Below are 22,685 nucleotides of genomic sequence, written 5' to 3' on the forward strand. Positions count from 1 at the left end.
TCCATGAAGTCGATATCCGACGTCTTGTCTTGAAGTATGTTGGCTTGTATGTTGTGGCTTCTGTTGTTCTGTATATTGTGGTGGTTGTTGATTGAGGTGGTCGTCTGTTGATTGTCCGTCCGTATTGATCGTCTCATGGTGGGTGTCCCATGGTGGGTGTCCCCCTGTCCTCCTAGGGGTGCTTGTATTTATACCCATAGGTGTCCCCTTGTCCAAGTAGAACTAGAGAAACCAATATGGATACAATCCAAGTAGTCCTTGTCGTTTCCATGTAGAACTTTGGTTTTCTTTCCTTATCCAGAACTCCCTCGAGATCAGTTTCCGTATAAGACATGGTATGTGGTGGGTCCTACCGAGATTTAGTCTACTACTATTAGGTATGTGGTATCCATAACTCTGACACTTAGTTAGATTTCTTTTCTATTCCACAAGTATTTCTTACAATTCCATCAAAATCCAAAACTATATTACACTTTTTCCAAAGACATTTGTCACAGGACACGGAGACTACCAGGAAGGCCAACGCCAGTCCATCGACTTCGCCAGGCCATCTATCTCCGTAGGAGTTCTCCAAGAACGAGAAAACCCTTCGCGGAGGAACTCGAGGTGCAGCTGCGGACGATGATCTCGTATACAGGCCAGCACGTACCCCCCAGCATATCGGCTTGAGCGACGACACTCCTGCTTCAAGGTCTCGTCGATACGTTGACCGATGCCTTCGAGCTGGGCACAGACCCCATTCAGCCACGAGATGTATCCGGCCGCCGATTCCTCGGGATCCGCACGGGGTACTCAGAGCTCTCTACAGACTCTCAACATGGATGTGCAGCAACTCTTCAGATACGAGTTGAACCACACCTCACGACCCCGGAGTGTCTCTACGGCCTGGTCCTTTCTCACCTCCAGTATAGTCCTCTCGAGTTCCGCGACCTCAAACTTCGTCCTCCAATACTGGATGCGACGATCCAGGTCAACAAGCGCACTCTCGAGATCTGCTCAGCATGGAAACGACTAAGTCAAGCTGCTCTTCTATCATGAGAACACAACAAATCAAGTCGATCCAGACGGAAGGGCAAAGGAAATGGTAACAAAGACAACCAATCTAAGGGAGTCGCCGCCATGCTTTTCCACAGGTGAACTTCGATCTACATCGCCTTCTGGCACATATGGTTCGGACGCAAGTAACGAAATGACTACTGGCAACTCAGGTTGCCCACGCTGCTGGACATCCTCGACATCAACATCTCTACAAAGGACAACAAAGTACTCGAGATCAAAATGCCTAACAAAGCTAAGGCAATGACCGCACACACTAGGGCGGTTGGGACCAATAAAAGTTTTACAAGGCATGACTAAAGAGTACAAGAGAGCTAAGACCCTACTCCTCAAAAAGCAGGAGGACGGACTCCCCCAGATCGCCGACCTCCTCCATCACATCCTTGCGCGTGTCGCTAGCCGCCCCCTGATCCAAGATCTTCCGCAGATCGAGTTCAGGATGCACCAGCCTCACACACGCAAGGACGTGGCACGCCCTGGTGTAGATCCCGTTAGACGTCTCCTCTCCGATCCTGGCCGCATGCTTGGAGGGGATCTCCTCCATCGCCGTCACCAGCTCCGCAAGAGAAGACGTCAGCAAGAACTCATCGGGATTCGCCGGGATGGTGGACTTGATACCGCACTTCCCGGCGAGCTGGTGCAGACCAGTATAGGTGACCCGCAACGAGCCATGGATTTCCGACAAGTTGTTCTCAAGCTCCGACATGCAGTGCTCGAGCCCCTGCCGTTGTCACTCGTTGTCGGCCACCAGTTCCCTCATCTTCTGGAGGTCCTCGCGAACCTCCGCCAGATCGCGCGCCAGCCGATCGGCGCGCTCATTCGCCGATGACGCAGCCGCCGCCCTCGCCTCCACGATCTCGCGGCTAACACCGCGAGCACCAGCCTCGAGGAGGCGCCCCATCTCAGCCTGGAGCTCCTCCTAGGTAAGGACGGCAGCCGGCGAACCACGACCAGCCACGAGATCGCTGGCTGGGCCGCTAGGTGTCGCCTCACGGCTCCTGGGCACGACCACGACATCCGTCGAGGCCACGGCAGGAGATGTGCTGGAGGTCCCTCCAGACCCATCTTGCGTCGCCTTCGCCCGCGCCAGAATAGTGCTACGTCATAAGCAGAAATACCACAAGCCATAAATGGGTTACCTAGCCACATAATTACAGACAGGGACCCAACTCTTAGGCCTGCGAAAGGCTGCGATTGAGACAAAGTTCGACGAAATCACGAAACCTCAAATTTATTCACTTACTTCTCGCTGAGCGTCACAAGCCGCTGCCCTCGCGGAGGCGGGGGAGACGCGTCCGAGGCCTGGAGTACAATCAATATGATGTGAGGTGGAAGTTTTCCGACTACGTGATCAAAAAACGAGAGAACTTACTGAGGGAGTGGGTGTCTTCCGACGATGTCCGACTACAGAGAAGAATTTCCTCCCCTTTTTCGGAACGTCGCCACCACTCGTCGTGGCAGCGGCAACAGCAGCGTCAGACGCCTCCTTGGCGACCTTCTCCTTCAGCGACGCCGCCACCTGATGGTCCACGACTGGCCCGATGATATCAGTCAGAGGGAGAGCCTACGTTTCATGAAGTCATAATGCGATCCCGGAAGAAAAATGCAAAAGGACAGCTAAGTACACTTACATTGATGGCAGCGTCGCGCTCGGCTGCCCCGGGGACGGGGGTGTTGCTCGCCGTTGTCGGGCCGCTGATCATCAGTTGGCCGATGCGGCGCTCCACAGTTGCGCTATTCAAGCCTGTAGATCGAGAACAGAATCCGATAAGCCGGGAAGAACACGCGCATAAGGGAGTCAATTTAACTAAAAAGGAAATACCCCGAGGAGAAACCTGGGTCGCGTCCTCTAGCCTAGAATAATCAAAGGCAGAATGGGCTCGAGCCTGAAGAGGCTGGATCCGCCTACCAATGAAGTCGGCAGCAACTTCATACCCTGACAACCCCTGTTCTCGGAGGTCATCAACGATATCGATGAAAATTGGAGGGACGGGGTCAAAGCGGGTTTGGTGGTCCAAGATGGAATCTTGTCTGGCTGTTCCTAAGGTACAACGAAGACAGGATCCAAATCCTCTATCTGAATATAGAACCACCTCCCCCGCCATTTGCTGTGACATGAGGGGCACTGAAAGGGGATGTATCGCGACTTCAGGCCATCCCGAAGTCGGAAACCAACACACCTGGACACCTTTTTGGATTCCATCCAGCGTAACTCATAGTAAAAGCGGAAGAGGTCAAGAAACGGCTCCACCCCAATGTAGGCCTCACAAAGATGCGTAAAAATACTCAGGAAGGCGATGGAGTTGGGGTTCAAATGGAGCAAGAAAAGACCATAGAAATTCAAGACCAAAAGGAGAAATTCAGAAGGCGGAGGAAGAAAACCACAGAGAATAAAGTCCTCAACCGCAACCATGCGACCCAGGACAGGTTGGGGTTCAGTACCTCCTACTTCCCTCTCCGCGGTCCCGCGACCGGGAAGGGCGCCATCCTCCTGCAGTTTCTTCAGTGACGCACTGGTGGAGGTAGTCTTGTCGAGATCCATGGCCACCGGAGATCGCCGGAGAAAAGACCGAGACGAGTTGGCTAGGGTTTTTTGCGGGAGCGAAGAAGACGAGGGACGCTTGGAAGCTGGAGAGTTTTTTCAACAGGCGGACCTCAAATGGGATCCCCAAAACTCCCTTAAATAGACGCACCTCCGCCGGTGCGAATTCCAAGGAAAGGAGAGAGATGGCCGCCGGAAATTTCTAGGTCCGTTACACACGGCAGTTTTTCGGACTTCAATTTACATTCACTCATGACCGTTGAACTTCACTCGACGTTGTCGATCACTCCTTGTCTCTTGGTCCCCACACCGAGAACAACGACAATTTCGACATCAGAAGTCGCAATCGATTTCACGTGTTCATTTAAGCAAAAGTCGGGGGCTACTGTCAGGGTTACGGGTAAGGTATACCCTCTACCCTTCGATATACGTCACGTATCGATATGGTATGTTTGCGCGTATACGGACGTTCTCAGCATAGGTTAAGGAAGTCCATCATGGAATCTATAGATGGAAAGAGTCCTACTCGGATAAAACTGGGTCGTCATTATATCGTGTCGGGTCCAATGTCTCCGAGTCCTACTTGGAGACCAGTTAACCTACGGTATAAAAGGGACCCCCCGAGAGGACCTAAGGCATCGAATTTCAGAGCCAACACATCCACCACAGCCTACGAAGCCGGAGCTAATCGAAGCCAAGTCGCCGGGAGATCTAGTCGGATCAACTCGACTACGATCTTGTCGGTTTCGTCGAGCTTCACTATTCCCTTTGTAATCTTTGGTTTCCATCATATAATCCCATATCAACTGGATTAGGGCTATTACCTACCAAGGGGCCTGAACCAGTATAATCCCTGTTTCCTGTTTGCTTGATGTCGTACTATGTAGATCCTCGTACCAGCGTACCCCAATACCCTCTATATCTGGTCTACGGGTATCCCCCATCGACAAATACCACCAGAAGCACCCCTTGAGGGAGAATAAGCAAACTTGTCAAAATGTCTAGGAGCAAACTTCCTGATGTAAGAATGATCAAAAAGAGATCTTTTAGTTTCTTGTAAACAAAAGACTGCACAACCACTTTCCTCCACCTTATTATGAATAGCCAACCACTTATCGTCGGAATTTATGCCTCTTACATTCCAACACAACACCTTCCAATTCCTGAAACTTGCATTCATTTAAACTTAAGATAAAGGAGAGTCACACACAAACCAGGCATAACCTAGTCTACAACAGCAAAAGACCAACCAGAAGCACCCCTTCAGGGGGAACATATCTGCAAACTCACCATCTAAGATAAAGACAGAAATTGTCCAAGACTCTCCAACACCAGCTGTTGGATCTTGAAGAACTATTTTGCTAGGAACCGAATCAAGATCCCTGTACATAAATCTAACAAAGACACGTCCCTGAATAGGATCTTGCTCCCACCAAACGTCAAGCTGACCAAAAGTAGAAACCACCAGGCAAATATATTGCATAGTAATGATGTAGTCCAAGGGAAAGTCAAGCAATAGAAACCAACCCTTTCTATTAAAAGGAGCAGCGCGCCAATTAGGGCCTTGGTCGTGACGAACAAATTTGACTTGGTAGATTCCATCATACACAAAAAGGAGGAGACAACACTAACAGGTCTCGGATTACAGCAGACGCAAACTTGAACAGGCCAACCGCAGTTGCATGAGGAAAGCTACGTCGAACAGTAAAATGTTGAGCTTGTTCAAGAAAATCAGTAATCAATACCTGATGATCATCCCAGAGCTCTTCCGGAAGAATAGGCTCAACCAAAGCCAAAGCAAACTCCTCATGATATCGGGGGGGGCTCGTAGCAGTAGTGAGATCAACTCTCGAAATGCGCAAATCACTTCCTTGATGCACCACTTGGCCCGCACGAAGAAAACGAAGGGGATTCGGATTTGTGTTCGCCATAGGCACAATCTCGGGAGAAATAATCAGATTCGGTTGCGGAAGAACAGCGGAAGAGGAAGGGACGTCCTGCTTCGGAGAAGAAGAACTCCTCTTTTTCTTTTTAACCCAAACAAATTTATTCCGAGATTGAGAGACATTATTAACAACAACCACCTGTTTTTTCGCATTATTACGGGCCAAACTTTTAGCTTTTCCTGTTCCAACAGACTTGTGGGCCGAGGACTTAACTATAGGCTTATTAGAAGATTTATCATGGGCTTTGGGACAAAAACGTTCAACATGACCCAAGGAAGAACAACCGAAACATCTAACAGGCAACTTTACAGAACCGAGCAATATGGCCATGATTCAAACATCGAAAGCAAATCAAAGAGCCCAATTTGGAATTCAAATTACAATCCGGAAAAGGAGGATCATCATGCATACCTTTCCATTGACCAAAATTCTTTCCGGTGATCGCTGGAGAAGAAGATGATGAAGGGAATTCCAAACGTTGAAAGACTGTGGTAATAGGAATGTCTTTATGTGGTTTTGAAGATTTCTGCCGACGCTGAACAACAGGCCATTCATCATCCAATTCTTTCTGCCAAAGATCAAACTCACGACACCAATCAGGGCCCCCATTCTTCCAAAGGAAGAAATGAACACAAAAATCCAAAGACCAATAGCCTTTGAACAAACCACAAAAGAGAAAGATCTATCCACCAGGTGCTGCACATGAAACCCACTGGAGAACCACCAATAGCCACCCTAAGGGCGAGAGCTACAGAAGAAGTAGTTAACCGGAAAGAAGCCCTGTGGAGATCCAACACCAACCGGAAAGGAGAAGAATTGAAAGAAGAAGAAAAATGCACCGGCGTTCCAAAACAAGAATTAACCTCATCACGGATGGAATTCCCTGGAAAGAAATCCCATCCCCCCGGAGGCGAAGGCATGACCATCGCCGATCAGAAGGAATCACCATTGCGGTCGCCAACGGAGTCGCCAGAGCTCACAGAAGGAGTCGCCATTATTCAAAGTTGTTCAAAGTTGTTCACAAAAGGGTATATGCGAACCGACTAATAGCTATTTTTATCCCGAGACTGACATTGCCTCGCATGAATCACTTTGTCAATGGGAAAGAGCGAGGTCGATCAATCTACATTTAGTTTTGTGGATAACTTAATTAAACTGTTTAGGATGGTGTTATAAATATTGATGTGATTGGATTGTGGTGTAAATACTCTTATATGAAGTTTTATTATATTTTCTAGTGATATGTTATGAAATGAGGATGGCATCCTCTTTTTCTATTTGATATATATGATGAGATTATGTGATGATTTCTAAGATGAAGTATATAACTTGTGATGAAATATGGTTCTAATGTATAGAGAAATATGTAATCCCTGTAATTGTTTAAAGAGATAGGGGCAGTTCACTTCAGTGAATGGCTCATGGAAAAAAAATTTCGCGAGCGGTTTGCTTAAGTGATCTGCCCATGAAAACATATTTTCACTGACAATTTCCTTAAGTGATCTCACATGAAAAATGATTTTCACAGTCAGTGTTATGAAGAAAACAACCCCTGCAAAGGAGTCTCCACATGCGGCTCCATTTAAGCTTGTGTAAATAGCTGATTTCTGCAGATCCTAGACTGTAGGCGGCTGGATTAACGCTTGTACAAAGTTCACTCAAATGAACGACCCGTGATAAAAAAAAAATTTCACCGATGGTTTGCTTAAGTGCTTCACCCATGAAAATGTATTTTCACATACAGTTTGCTTAAGTGTTCCACCCATAAAAAAAATCTTATAGGCAGTATAAGAAAACCACCCATGAGAAGTTGTCTCCACATGTTCCATGTAAGCTTATGTAAATATCCGATTCCCACATGCCCTAGACTGTAGGCTGCTAGATTAACGATTGTACAAGATAGGTTATCAGACGTCGGCAGAAATGTTTCATGTAACAATGATTAGATCAAAATTTATGGGGTGTATGAGTTGCCAGAGTTTAATTGAGTGGGTAGGTGTATTTCCAATAGAATTTTCATAATAAGTTTAAGGGTTTTACATCTAGTCCATGTCTTCTTTAACCAATTATTAATCACTACTAAAAAACAATTTTTCTGTACAAGGACCTCTTTAGATTTCAGATGGACTGTAACTGGTCGCGTCTGTAAAAATTATCCTATATTTTCACGTGCACCTTAAGAGGACCACATGGAAAATCGGTTTCCGTAGAGGGGCCTCTTAAGTGGACCACACGTGAAAATGAGCTTATTTTCACAGGTGGGCCACTTAAGTGGACCACACGTAAAAATATCATTCTCCTTTACAGATTTTTTTTCTCCCCTCCTCTCTCTCTCTCTCTTCCCTCTCACTCACTTCAAATTTTTCACCTCCTCAAGGTAATAAATAGCGTTCGTAGCACCCGAAATAGCGGCCTCTATAGCGGTAGCGAACCTCTACAGTAGCGGACTGCTAATAGCGTATTGGAACTTAGCGGCCGTTATAGAGCTTCACGACCGCTATAGCGCTTGCTATAGCGCTTCGCGGCCGCTATAGCAGCCCGCTATTGACTTTGTTGGATCACTATAATGCTTAAATAGTGTTCTTCACATAGGGAAAGAATAACTTAACATTGTGTACCTTCTTTATCTTATATATTTATATGCTATTTCATAATTTTTTATGTTATGAAATGTATAAGTAACTAAGCATACAGTCTAAATTTTAAATTTTAAGTGAAACTTGATGTTAATATTGATATACAATCTAAAGTTATGGTTATTTTTTTAATTCCACTATTGGAGCTTAGCGTCCGCAATAGCACCCGCTATCCGCAATCCGCTACCCATACACTAATCCGCTACCAACCATCTATACACTATTTATTACCTTGCACCTCCTCTATCTTCCTTTCCCTTTTATTTTCACTCCTTTCTCTCTGACTTTCTCTCCTTTCTATCTTCCTCTCCTCACCTCTTCTCCGACCACACGGCACGCGGGGCACGGGAGGTGACGGCGACGGGCAGCGGCGGCGGCAACGGAGGGCTCGGGCAGCAAGGGAGGGCAGAGGAGGCGCGCGATGGCACGGATCCAACAGCGACCGCCCTCTCCCCGCGCGGAGGATCCTGCGCTGGGGAGGCGCGGCGGCTATCGCCCACGCGCAGGAGCGGTGGATCTAGTGGTCATGAGACATGGTGGCCTTTGCCTGCGCGGATCCGACGGTGGCCGTCCTCCCCCCACACGGCGGCGGTGGATCGCACGGTGGGGAGGCATGGGGGCGGCGGCTAGCCCTTCCGCACGGGAAAACTTTTTTCGGGCCGTTTGCAAAAAAAATATATTTTGTAGTGGTGAATAAAGGGGGCTTATTTGTGTGTGTTGTGTTTAATGGTACATGTACATAGCAATTGAAAAATGGAAACCTAAACTCCGAGGTGATGCGTTTGATGCCGTGTCATGCTTATCATGATCTTGCCTTCATGCAAATTGGATTGATCGCATAAACACTTGCATGCAATGGCACTCACTCACATAAATACTACTGTAATACCCATTGTTAATTGGCGCACTGCAACATTGAAGCTTTTGATGGTGTCCCTCTTTAATTTCCTTAATTTCACTAGCTAGGTAGGAACCAAATTTGCATCGAGATTGTGAAACGGAGGTGAAAAAAATTGCAACCAAGGACAAGTGCTCCAGGCCACGAGGGGCTTCTGTCCTAGGAATTTGTGAGAGTTTTGAGATACCGCGTCGATCCATACCATCATCATTTGACTATGATCAAATCAGGCTTAAACTTTAATAATGCAACTGGGTTTGACCTGGCTATAATTAGAGGCGAGCTTGTTGTACTAAAATTTGGTTTTATTAGAGCATTTCGAGGGGAAATCTTTCGCTAGTTATGAGTTTTTCTTGACCATGCATGTGAAGCTGCGTGTGGTTTCACACTTTTTTCTTTATGAAACTTATCAATGCCTTTGTTAACCAACTGTAAGTTTCTCTAGTCGATCTGGTTATTTCCACATTGCAAGGGACACATACACACGTATTGGTCACTAATTAACTCTCCCCATAAATTAACTAGGACGTGATACAAAATGATCATTATATATATTAATTAACTTGTGTACCCCCTTCACTTCGGCAAACATATATGTAATGAGAGAACGACACTTAGCAAGAGCATCAAGATTATATTTAAGGGAATAGAGAAGTACTCATTATGACCCGTTTATCACACAAAATTAAATATACAGAAGTATCATTAATTTCCCTTTTTTTTTTACTTGATGCACTGGATATCAAACATTTTCTTTTTCGATTACACTGAAGGCGTATGCACATACCACTGCATAAGCACACCACACTCACGCATCTGCCATTGCGCATCCTAACACACGTTTCAAAATATGAAAACCAGCGGCTAATCCTAGGCTTACAAAAATACTATTAATTAGAAATGTATATATTCACATGAACGTAGTATTCGTGAGTACCAGGATTTGAACTCTCATTTAAGTAGTGCACCCACAGCTAGCAGTACTCCACCACACAACTGGTGCTCCCCTCACTGGATGTCAACATTGATATATTCTTAGACTGAAATGTGTTTGATGCTTTTTATAAATTAGTTTTATGAAAATTATCATTAGATTGAATGCTTTCATAATATTAAAGTCTAATTTTATTATATAAACTCTGTTTTCAAAAAGAGGTGTGTCATTGCAGAGTGTGTAGAACATCAAACCATGAAAGCCTATCTCACTCTTGTATATGCACAAATGCTATGATTTGATATATGTCAAAATGACATTAGTACATTAATTTCTTCTCATGGAAAATACTTTCGTGTATGTGTATATGTAAATAAATTATGAGTGGATTTCCCCTCTCAGTCAATACCTATGCGCGCGAGGGGAAGAGAATCATGCGAAATGGAAGTGTTAAGGTTAAACTACCTGTAGTGTATTTAACAAGTGAGTGTGCAATGATCAAAGTAATGCAAAATTCTGTCAAAACATGTGATACATGTTTTCCGAACGTTAGATTGCTTGATTGACTTGTTTGAGATGTGTGACAAGTAAATGTTTCAAGAGTATGTATACATGATACGGCGACCACGAGATGTATGCAAAAGGTAAACTGATTATACTACATTAGATTACTAGTACCAAAGATCACATCAAGCAGTAAATTAAGGAAACGTAAATTCTGATACCAGAGGTTACACCGCCTAATATAAGAAACAACCACGATATGGAAGCATGAAGTATTATAACTCACATTAATCAGGTCTCATGCATATATTGGATTCACATAATATTTAAGCACGCAAAATAGTAAGAATAAAATTTTAACAGTTACATTAGACATGACTAAAGGAAAATGGTATAGGTGTGGCAAAATATATCAATTATAGGAAAAAAAGTTTAATTACCATCAAGGATGAACACAAATTTGAAACCACAACTTCTAAAGAAAGGGAAAAGCTCTCTTGTGGGCAAGATAAAAAAAATTCGAGCTAGCAGCACAATTGACAACACAATTGATTTAGGAAAAAAATATTAGGAATTAGAAAATGCACAACTTGAACGGTCCACCAAGTTCACTGTTCTTTCTGTCGTGTAGCGATTTTTTTCGAGATGGTGCACTTTCAGAACTCTCATTTGTAGACATTATTGTAAAAAACTTTGTTAAATTACCAAGAACAAAATTAATTACATTGACGCTTGTGTACAGCTTTATTAAGTCAACCAAATTAAACTCAAAAGCTTACTTGCAAATTAAATTTGTCAACCAAAAGTTAGAGTTAAATGTGCTGAAAATTAATGCCATTACCAGTTTACTTGTAATTTCTCAAAAATATTTTAGTGAACTCATCCGTCCAAAATTGATATTAATTCAATCAATATTCCAGTTTAGGTCATGTCAAATCCGAGCCCAATTTAAGCCCACCCAATTAAGCCCGGTTAAGTCGATCGAGCTTGGCGAAAATTAAGAGCATGTGTAACAGTGCAAGCAGGACAGCCAGGGCAGGCAAACCCAATCCCCAGAAATTCCAAGGAAGCTTCTTAATCAGGCATGCAAAGCCGCAATTAGACCCTGGCTTAACGGTTAATTCACACACACAATACTAGTATACATTTCTGTCCAAGTTAACAACAATTAGCAGCACTGGCCCTGCAGCAAGCAGCAACGGGCTAATAGCTAGAATAGCTATAGCTCTTCATTAAAAGTGTCCCACATGGCATGGACTCGATCGACGCACACGGTGCCGGCAGATTCCCCAATTCTTCCCAAGCTTTTTTTAACCCAAGATCACACCTCCATTGCCAAGAAATTTAATGCCCAAATCAGGTCAAAACTTGCAGCCACAGCTAGTGTACTACTCTCCCAGCATAAAATAATAGTAATTAAGAACAAGCCAAGCCAGCTACTACACTGTGTTAGCTACTCCTAACCAGTGCAAAGTGTTAGTGTTAATCTCTCTATAAAACCCTACTAGTGGCCTACCTGATGCCTTACTCTGGAGTCTAGAGTCTGGAGCTTGTAGTGCAGCAGCTAGCTAGCATCAGCAGCAGAAGAAAAAGAAGAAGATCAAAGTAGCAATTGGTGTGTACACCCTAGTGCTACTTCTACTACTACTGATCAACTGGTAGCTAGTACTACTCTCCACTGTATCTCTACTATCCTCAAATCAGCTAGCCACTGAGTGAGCTGATCTCTAGACACCAGAGTGAGTGCTACTAGCTCTTGTGTTTGTGTGTTTGTGTGTGTGCAACTGTGCATTGGTCTCCTCCAAGGCAGTCTAGTCTGCACCTTTCTTGGATCTGAAGCTCATAGGCACCTTAATTAGCCAGGGAGAGTACCATTTTCTTGGTTCTCTCATCATCAGGGTCACAGAACAAAGAATTACAGGGTGAGTAGTACTGTTCATATTTGATGGTTGATTGGTTGGTTCTGCCAAAATTATTCATCTTGTTGTGTTTTGTTTGTAGTAGTGTTTTTAGCTCATTTGATTTATCTTTTTTTGTTTGTTGACAGGTGAGTGAGTGAGTGAGTGAGTGAGTGAGTTTGTTCATCAGAGGTAAGACTGAGAAATTGAAGTTAAATCAGCAGCAACAGCAACACTGCACTGAAAAGCACAAGATCTTGTACCTGAGGGGGCAAGAGGGCAGCAAGCAAGGGTAACCTAAGGAGGAAGCAACCTCACATGGTGAGTTGCTGGAACCAAGCCTAGCAAGCTGCACTTTCCAACGGCTAGCTCATCGTCGGCTTCTCCGGCGCCGCGACACGGACACCGAGGCGACGGCGGCGGCCGCAGAGGAAGAGTTAGCTAGCTCGAGCTAGGTGAGGCAGCAATGGCGCCTCCTCCGAACACGTACTCGGAGTCGTGGTGGGGTGGCAAGGAGGAGCGGGGCACGCCGGTGGTGGTGAAGATGGACAACCCCTACTCGCTGGTGGAGATCGACGGGCCGGGCATGGCGGCGCCGTCGGAGAAGGCGCGGGGGAAGAACGCGAAGCAGCTCACGTGGGTGCTCCTCCTCCGCGCGCACCGCGCCGTGGGCTGCGTGGCGTGGCTCGCCGCGGGGTTCTGGGCGGTCCTGGGCGCCGTGAACCGCCGCGTCCGCCGCAGCCGCGACGCCGACGCGGAGCCCGACGCCGAGGCCTCCGGGCGCGGCCGCGCCATGCTCCGCTTCCTCCGCGGCTTCCTCCTCCTCTCCCTCGCCATGCTCGCCTTCGAGACGGTGGCCCACCTCAAGGGCTGGCACTTCCCCCGCTCGGCGGCGGGGCTCCCAGAGAAGTACCTCCGGCGGCTGCCCGAGCACCTGCAGCACCTCCCGGAGCACCTCCGCCGCCACCTGCCGGAGCACCTCCGGATGCCGGAGAAGGAGGAGATCGAGGGGTGGCTCCACCGCGCCTACGTGGCGTGGCTCGCCTTCCGCATCGACTACATCGCCTGGGCCATCCAGAAGCTCTCCGGCTTCTGCATCGCCCTCTTCATGGTCCAATCCGTCGACCGCCTCGTCCTCTGCCTCGGCTGCTTCTGGATCAAGCTCCGCGGCATCAAGCCCGTCGCCGACACCTCCATCTCCAACGACGACATCGAGGCCACCGCCGGTGACGGCGGCGGCTACTTCCCCATGGTGCTCATCCAGATGCCAATGTGCAACGAGAAAGAGGTAATCAATTATATTGACAATGTTTTAAATAGCGAGCTAAGGCATTTAGCGGTTAGCTTCTCAAACAGCTATAGCGACAGCTGTAGCAGGCTAAATGGAGCTATAGCGGCTAAATTGTACATAAGAACAAATAGCTAGAACCCTTCTAAAACAGCTATAGCGGGAGATTTAAAACCCTATGTACACTACATATTGATATGGAGTTGTTTCCGAGCATATGATTATGAAATTAATGTTGTGTTGCAGGTGTATGAGACGTCGATATCGCATGTGTGCCAGATCGACTGGCCGCGGGAGAGGATGCTGGTGCAAGTGCTGGACGACTCGGACGACGAGACGTGCCAGATGCTGATCAAGGCGGAGGTGACCAAGTGGAGCCAGCGCGGCGTCAACATCATCTACCGCCACCGCCTCAACCGCACCGGTTACAAGGCCGGCAACCTCAAGTCCGCCATGAGCTGCGACTACGTCCGCGACTACGAGTTCGTCGCCATCTTCGACGCTGACTTCCAGCCTAACCCCGACTTCCTCAAGCTCACCGTCCCACACTTCAAGGTAATATACATACCCCTTCATTCTAAAGAAAAGTCCAATCCTATCATTGAATCTGGACGTAGCTAGAGTTTGTCTTTTTTTTTTTAGACAGAGTAGTAAATAGTACATGTCACACTCTTCATCTTCTTTAAGCAATATATATGTGGAGATTTCGTTGAGCAACTGAAATCATCCGATTTCTGCAACAAACCGTACACTGATTGAGTAATATCGAAACACTCTTCTGCACCCTGTTTATAAATTGATACTAGCTAGTCTAATAGTATATGTGCCAAATGTGCATATATATAAGTATATGTCCAATGGGATTGAAAGATGTGTGCCTTCAGTTCCAAGTCTCAGATCTCAATGGCCAGAGGATTGCATTACTATAAGTTAGCCAGTGTTGAATCGCGGGTAGAAATATTCCCTAAGAGCTCGAGATCAGTATAGTATACAAATGTGTTGAGATTATGCTTTGGTATTAGAGCCTAATAAAAGCCATGGCGACTTACAAGGTCTGTAATAAACCTCTGCCTAATTAATTAGTTAGTGATTATTTATAATAGTACTACTACTAACAACATGTTAAGAGGGGTATACTATTTGGACTTTGGACATGCAAGTAATAAGCGTTTCTGCAGTTAGGGCATGCATGCATGGACCATGTAAGTCCAAATCATAGATTCGGTACAGTAGTTGACCTCCAAAGATTGGCTCTCCTTTTGACTAAACTGATGCGTGCGTTCACATTACTATACATGTTGCACAACTGCCGAATCTAGCGATACAGTAGTCTCATCTTTAGAATAAACTTAACTTCATGATGCAAAATATGGGACCCATCAGTCAGTGAGACACATTATCACAATCCATTAATATAAAGGGTCTCTTATGTTTCATTAATTTTATGCATGGATTATACATTTTTAGACCGTTTTAGATCGGAGATCTACAAGTCGCGAAAGATGAGGCTAATACATATCGAATCCCAAGGTCAATGGAATCATTTTGTGATTTAATTTGCTTCTTCTAGAATAACCAATTAATTAATTAATTAATTAACAAGCGGATAATTAGGTCAAACATGTTGGAGATCGATCAATCAAACAAACTAAACTAAATCGAAATGAAATTTTGTGTACGTATTACAATAGGGAAACCCGGAGCTAGGGCTGGTGCAGGCGCGGTGGAGCTTCGTGAACAAGGACGAGAACCTGCTGACCCGGCTGCAGAACATAAACCTGTGCTTCCACTTCGAGGTGGAGCAGCAGGTGAATGGCGTCTACCTCAGCTTCTTCGGGTTCAACGGCACCGCCGGCGTGTGGCGCATCAAGGCCCTCGAGGACTCCGGCGGCTGGATGGAGCGGACCACCGTCGAGGACATGGACATCGCCGTCCGCGCCCACCTCAACGGCTGGAAGTTCATCTTCCTCAACGACGTCAAGGTATGTATGTTAACCATGCATCCAGCCATCCACATGTCCATGCTCCATGGTTGTTTAATCAGGGTTTTAAATCTCCGTCTAAAAAGTGTTTTAGCTATTTACTCTCATGTAAAATTTAATTGCTATAGCTGTATTTATTTAGCCCGCTATAGTTATTTGAGAAGGCCAACCACTAAATATCTTAGCCTGCTATTTAAAACATTGGCTATGGCTACTATGATTGAACGATGCCATTTGTTGCATTCTTGTATTATTCTAGGTCCTCTGTGAGCTGCCGGAGTCGTACCAGGCTTACCGGAAGCAGCAGCACCGGTGGCACTCCGGCCCCATGCAGCTCTTCCGTCTCTGCCTCCCGGCCGTCTTCAAGTCCAAGGTAATAACCTCATCGACGCCGGCGCGCCGGCCGCCGCCATTGCTAATGAGATGAGGATGATCTCGAGCTAATTCAGCTCTGACACTATATTATATGATATTTGCAGATCTCGACGTGGAAGAAGGCGAACCTGGTTATGCTGTTCTTCCTGCTGCGGAAGCTGATCCTGCCATTCTACTCGTTCACGCTCTTCTGCGTGATCCTGCCGCTGACCATGTTCGTGCCGGAGGCGGAGCTGCCGATCTGGGTGATCTGCTACGTGCCGGTGATCATGTCGGTGCTCAACATCCTGCCGGCGCCCAAGTCGTTCCCCTTCGTCATCCCTTACCTCCTCTTCGAGAACACCATGTCCGTCACCAAGTTCAACGCCATGGTCTCCGGCCTCTTCCAGCTGGGGAGCTCCTACGAGTGGGTCGTCACCAAGAAGGCCGGCAGGACCTCGTCGGAGTCCGACATCCTCGCCCTCGCCGAGGCCGCCGACGCCGACGCCCGGCCGCCACCGGCCAAGCTCCACCGCGGCGTCTCCGAGGGCGGCCTCAAGGAGTGGGCCAAGCTGCACAAGGAGCAGGAGGACGCCACGGCGGCGGCGGCGGCGGCGGCGGCGCCGGGGACGCCGGTGAAGAAGAGCAAGGCGGCGAAGGCTCCGAACCGGATCTTCAAGAAGGAGCTCGCGCTGGCGTTCCTCCTCCTCACCGCCGCCACGCGCAGCTTGCTCTCGGCGCAGGGGCTGCACTTCTACTTCCTCCTCTTCCAGGGCGTCACCTTCCTCGCCGTCGGCCTCGACCTCATCGGCGAGCAGGTCAGCTAGCGACCACCACCACAATAAAGAAAAAAAAGCCACCGCCGCCGCCGCTGCCGCCGCCATGCGTGCACAGCGCGCCGGCTGGCTGGCCGGAGGCGAAGACGACGACGGCCAGCCAAGACACTTCCATGGATCGACAGAGGATTACATTTTTAGCCTTCTTCTCCTTATTTTTATCCCTTTGATATATTTTTTGTTCAGAGATAAAAAAAACAGAGTGCGTCTCCATGTTACAAAGAACTCTTCTTTTCTTTGTGCTTTAATTAGCTAGTGCTTTGTTGCTAGGAGAGGCAAGCAGGCCGCATCAGGTTGTTAATTACATTCAGATTAAGTTGTGTCAATTCAGTAGCCACATCTTGCTAATTTGCCACATTATGTTATGATCAACATGGTGATATTTTGTAACAGATACTGTACTACATATCAATGGATAAATCAAATCTTGTATGCAAGTTTAAAGTGTTCATCAATATCTGTGCTTGATGTTGGACGAAATTGCTATTTAGGCTGTGTGTTCGGAGGTGGGTATTGGGAACCTATTTCCCATGCACAGAAAACGGAGCGGTCCATTAGCACATGATTAATTAAGTATTAGCTATTTTTTTAAAAAAAAAGGATTAATATGATTTTTTTAAACAACTTTTGTATATAATTTTTTTATATAAAAAACGCACCGTTTAGCAGTTTGAAAAGCGTGCGCGTGGAAAATGAGAGGTGAGTGTTGGGAACTTGCTCTTGCAACCTTAGCGCAGCTGCGTTCCCACCGCACAAGTTTTCAGGTTTTGAGTTAAACTTTTTTTCTAATTCAAGATGAAAGTTTGCACAACTGAAAGTTTCTTATAATTCTAAGTTAAAAGTTGTATGATTTAATTTGGTTGAAAGTTTCATATGGAAGTGCTATTAAAAGGAAAAATAGTGTGCGCTCTAATTAGCAATCACTTGTATTGAATGATTTATTTATTATAAGGCAAAAGGCCTGTCCCCAATAGTATGGAGTAGTACGACGGAGTAGTAGAGTTGAGCTGAAATCAGTTGGGCTGAGGACGCACGCATGGTGAGCCCAACTTTGTGCATATCCAGCCCAAAACTAGGCCACAAATGGACCAATTGCATAATGACATAAGACAACAAATTCCAACAGGCCAGAATCAACATTCAAAGCCCATTACATTCATGTTGCAGCCTGCAACAGTAGCGTAACAACTCATCTTTCTGCCAAGCAGTGGGCTGGGAAGGAGTACTTCTAGGGGAATAAGTTCACCAGAGCTCCCTCAACTTAACAGCGAGATTTTTTGAGGTCCCTAAACCACAAAACCAGAAATGTTAATCCCTTAACTTACTCAAACCATGCAAAGGAGGTCCCATGGTAGTATTTACACCTGATTTTGCTGACGTGGCATCCTAGTCAGCAAAAAATAAAAAAATAAATATGCGGGGCCCACATGTAAGTGAGAGAAAATGGTGTAGGCCCACATATCTCCTTTCTTTTATTTTTCTCTTCTCTTCTCTCCTCTCGAGCTGGCGCGATGGCAGACTCGGGCGTGAGGCGACCGGCAGCAGAGCTAGGGCGGCGACAGCGGGAGAGGGGGAGAAAGACGGCCGGTGCGATGGCAAGCTCGGCAGCGGAGAGTAGCGGCGCACGGCGCGGCGGCAGGGGAGAGGAGCGGCAGGAGAGGGGGCGCCGGCGGTAGAAGCTACTTCTGATATGTGCCACCCCTGCTGTCGCCGCCGCAGCCGAGCATCTGGAGCACCTACCTCCGCGTGGCGCCCGCAGCGAGCACCAGGGAGACCTGAACGGCAGGGGCAGACACGGCCGCGTTCCCGGTCCCCGCCGTGGCGAGGATGCGCCCCGCGAGTGGCTGGCAGAAGGTGCGCTGCGCCGCGGCTAGCTGCTACCGCCGGTGTGGCCGACTTGTTCTTCCTCTTCGTCCTCCTACCCCTTCTGCTCCTCCTCTTCCTCTTCCTCCTCACGCCAGTTGCCCTTGCCGCGCTCGCGGCGGCGCTCCTCGCTCTCACCGCCGCGGCCACCGGGCGACATGTGCGGGAACATGTGCGGGTACACGATCTCGGGCTCCCCCTCGCCATCTAGGACATACGCGACCTTGACCGACCGGGTGTTGTAGAATGGCGCGTTCATGGATCCCTGCAATACAACGCAACGAAACCACGCGATCATATACCAATCAATCCAATGCGCAGTGAGGCGAGGGTGCATGGCGAGGCGCGTGGACGACGACGCAAACACACCGCGGTGATGTTGACAACGGCGACGCGAATGTCATGCTCGGCGAGGTCGAGGAAGCTGCGGGTGTTGGCCTCATAGAGGCGGCCGTGGCGGTTGGCGAACCTAGGCCTCTGATCCAGGATGTTGAAGGGACCGCACGACGACTCGCCAAATGGCAGCAGCGGCTAGTGCTGTCCATAGCCGCCCTCCGACACGTAGTGACCGACGGAGTAGAGTGGAGTGGCGGCGGCGGCGACCTTGTCTCCCTCCGTGCTCGCCCGTCGCCGCCTGCCTGCTCCGCCCGCTGCCCCACCCGCCCACCGGCCTCTTAGGCTCGGGGAGGAAGAAAAGAAGAGGGAGGAAGAAGAGAAGAGGAGACGATAGGACAAAGAAAAGAGAAGAAGAAAAAAGAAAAAGAAAAGAGGAGAAGAGAGGACGCTGACATGTGGGTCCCACCATATGCCACGTCAGTGAAACCGTAGAAAAATTAGGTCAATACTGCCTAGGGACCTTTTTTTTTACACGGTTTTTTATAGTTTAGGGGGTGGAGATTTCTGGTTTTGTGGTTAATGGACCTCAAAAAATCTCGCTGTTAAGTTTAGGGACCCCTGGTGAACTTATTCCTACTTCTAGGCGATGCAGGCATGCTGGGCTTTTACCTAGCAGGCTGCAGACGTCATCGGGGATAAGCTGGGCTGGCCAGGGGCAGCTGGAAGCCGCTTTGCTGATATTAGGCCGGCCCGATATCCTAATTAGCTTTGTGTCCCTAAATTATGGGCAAGTCTGTTTTGTCTCCCTGAACCACAAACCAGATGTTTTATTTCACCGGTTCATTTTGTGTCCCTAGCAGTTTAGACTACGTTTTAGTGTCGGCGTATATTGGGGTGTGCCTATGATCGCTCGGAGTGATCACCCCCTATTCACCCCCCCCCCCCAATACGCTCCTCTCTCTCTTCTTCCTCACCTTATTCTCTTCCTACTACACCATAAATTTTAAAAAAAATAAAAAATAAAGTTGGAAAAAATTATGTATAGAAATACTATATGTAAAAAATATTTAAATTCAAATTTAAATTGAAAGGGATATATAAACTTTTGACTTATAAACTTTAGGTCTATAAACTTTAGGTGTATAAACTTTAAATGCATAGAACTACTATATATAAAAAATATTTGAATTCAAATTCAAATTTGAATCTGATATATAAACTTTTGACTTATATTTGGATCTCTAAACTTTAGATGTGTAAACTTGAGGTGTATAAACTTTAGGTGCATAAATTTATTAAAATAGAAAAGTAATACGGTGCCAAAAAAGAAAACCACGTGGAGGAGGGGAAGTTGATCGCTCCAAGTGATCCATCGCCCTTTAGCCTTTTTGCGTCTATTTGGCACATTAACCTGTTCTTCAGTTCACTTCAGAAAAAAAAAAACAATTGGACGCAAGTGTCATCCTCTCTCTCTGTTGACAAAAAAATCGAACACATCGGCCTGGGAGATCTGCTTAGCTCCTATGTAGGTCCAAATATTGATGAGATGCGGGCGTGCCAGTCAGTTTGATCCTGCAACTGACAAGATATGCAAATAGTAGATCAAAACAGTCGATCGGCTGATAAGCCGATGGAGTAGTTCCAGCCGATGCCGATAATAGCCGATGCCGATACCAGCCGATAGCGATAGGGTGTAAGCAATCGGCTATATGTCCAATGTAGATGATGATATAAAGGCAATCGGCTGTTGATAATAAAATATAACAATAATATAGTTCAGTATAAACCAATCGGCAGATAATGATATGATAAATAAGCATCGATCCGAAGGTTAAAGCACAAATCGGCTGGAGGTCCGATGTCATGAAATTTACAAGATTAGATTAAACAATGAAACCTTTGTTGTCATCGGCTAAATCCAACCTATATGTATATGCAATCCTTATGAGTCGATGCAACGTCCAGATAACTCACCGGCTGAAACCCCGATGAAACCCTTATTGGCAATCAAAAGCAGGCTAGAGATTATGGTTCTAAGCACGACTTAGTAGATCAAACTTAACTGATGCAGCACTAAGTATGAAAAGAAACATAATATCTAGACAATCAAGCCATTGATTGTGTTTTCAGGGTGGTAGATGTCTAAGCTAATCTAATCTAGCAAAGCGATTTAGCCGATACCGGCAGAAACCCTAAAACGAGAAGCAGCCGATAGTGCTAAATTGATATGCTAAGACTAGACTAACAGAGACATATGATAAATAGGTAGACAAATATATCATCCAAATCAGAGCAATCCAAGAGGTCGAATGTATTGATGCAACCTTTAACGACACCGATGTAGATGAGACAATTGCCTGGGCCGGCAGAACATTGGACTTATCCCTTCGCCAGAGATCGAAGACGATGCAGCCCCGCATCGGGTGCCAAGTTCCGCCGGAACGTAAAAACAAAAGTAGAAAAGGTAAAAGGTGGCGATGCGCCGAATTGTATTGATCGTGAAGATCGATTACATAGACCCCGGGTGTACATATTTATACCCATGGGTTGATACAAGTCCTTGTCGGACAAGAAAGAAACTTTCCTAAAGATAAAAGGAAAACATAAAGTCCTTATCGGACACTAAACACAAAGGAAGCTAACAAACTATTCCTAATTAATAGATAAACTACCATGCCGCATCCTCTTTAAACTCGGTCACTTAGGGATAAGCTTCCTTTAGTAGATTGATTTCCTTAACCGAATATAGCAGGAATCCGACTATTGGCGACTTGATAACTCCCATCGGCTGATTCCGAGATGCTGCAGCCGATAATGATTCTAAGCCGATGACGTCTTTGCCGATTACCAAATTTCACTGTTAACACTCTCACTCTTCTAGTGGGACCCATATGCAAGTGACCACGTCATCTTCTTTTCTCTATGCCCTTTTAACTCTCTCCCTCCTCTCTTCTCTCTTCCCTACATTAGCGCCGCAGTAGCAACACCGACCTCTAGCACCGTCAGCAACTCCATCCTCACCACTACTGCATAACACCTTAAAGGTGCCAGTTGCAAAACTGGCATACATGTCGGTTTCACATCCGACACCAATGACATTAGATCATTGGTTAATGTCATTGGTGACGGTTATAGAACCAACACCTTTGTGCTCTCTCCAAAAATTTTTTTAAAGAAAGAGAAGCCGGCTCGAAGCATTGGCTCATTGAGCCGGTGCTTTCGAGCGTCCTCCTACAAGCAGCCCCTAATCCCATACATCAATATCACATATTAACCACAATAATCCCTATCCTCATCCATCAAAGACCACAGATCAACAACAGCAATCCTCATCCCCAACCATCGCAGATCACAGATTAACAACAATAATCCTCATCCCTATCCATCACAGGTCAACACTAGTAAGATGAAGAACTACACAAGATGAAGAACTACCCAAGCAGTCGCGGAGCCAAGGCCCGGCCAGCACGGGCAGGTGCCCGGGCTCCGCCGCATATGCATCAATGCATTAGAACTAACTATGGTGCCTAGCCATTAACCTAGCTGCGTACATGCACCATTAGATTAGCACTAATTATCATACTTAGTCATTAGCTAATACCCCAATTTTAC

At 46.6% G+C, this 22,685-nt stretch overlaps 2 protein-coding genes across 2 annotated transcripts; one reads left to right on the forward strand and one right to left on the reverse strand.

Annotated features, from left to right (window-relative positions):
* The first annotated feature begins 12,046 nt into the window (after positions 1-12,046).
* LOC4345095 (probable xyloglucan glycosyltransferase 3) lies at positions 12,047-17,210 on the forward strand. Its single transcript, NM_001422514.1, has 6 exons — positions 12,047-12,438; positions 12,564-13,702; positions 13,949-14,257; positions 15,394-15,684; positions 15,944-16,057; positions 16,164-17,210. Exons 2-6 carry the CDS (start codon positions 12,881-12,883, stop codon positions 16,863-16,865), a joined length of 2,238 nt encoding a protein of 745 aa, NP_001409443.1. The 5' UTR covers positions 12,047-12,438; positions 12,564-12,880; the 3' UTR covers positions 16,866-17,210.
* A 1,582-nt stretch (positions 17,211-18,792) lies between these two features.
* Positions 18,793-21,493, reverse strand: LOC136351525 (63 kDa globulin-like protein). Its single transcript, XM_066303708.1, has 3 exons — positions 21,431-21,493; positions 19,107-19,214; positions 18,793-19,002 (listed from the first exon to the last, which is right to left on the reverse strand). The coding sequence occupies exons 1-3, from the start codon at positions 21,491-21,493 to the stop codon at positions 18,793-18,795; spliced, it is 381 nt and encodes a 126-aa protein (XP_066159805.1).
* Between the last annotated feature and the right edge of the window lie 1,192 nt (positions 21,494-22,685).

Source organism: Oryza sativa, chromosome 8, assembly GCF_034140825.1.
Source record: "Oryza sativa Japonica Group chromosome 8, ASM3414082v1".
Classification (NCBI taxonomy): domain Eukaryota; kingdom Viridiplantae; phylum Streptophyta; class Magnoliopsida; order Poales; family Poaceae; genus Oryza; species Oryza sativa.

Excerpts from the sequence above, each read along its gene's own strand:
- LOC4345095 (NM_001422514.1), top strand. The coding sequence starts at position 12,881 with ATGGCGCCTCCTCCGAACACGTACTCGGAGTCGTGGTGGGGTGGCAAG. Across the intron at positions 14,258-15,393 it reads TCACCGTCCCACACTTCAAG|GGAAACCCGGAGCTAGGGCT; the intron begins GTAATATACATA and ends GTATTACAATAG. Across the intron at positions 16,058-16,163 it reads CGGCCGTCTTCAAGTCCAAG|ATCTCGACGTGGAAGAAGGC; the intron begins GTAATAACCTCA and ends TGATATTTGCAG.
- LOC136351525 (XM_066303708.1), bottom strand. The coding sequence starts at position 21,493 with ATGCGGGGCTGCATCGTCTTCGATCTCTGGCGAAGGGATAAGTCCAAT. Across the intron at positions 19,215-21,430 it reads CCAATGTTCTGCCGGCCCAG|AGGCCTAGGTTCGCCAACCG; the intron begins GCAATTGTCTCA and ends ATCCTGGATCAG. Across the intron at positions 19,003-19,106 it reads CCGTTGTCAACATCACCGCG|GGATCCATGAACGCGCCATT; the intron begins GTGTGTTTGCGT and ends GTTGTATTGCAG.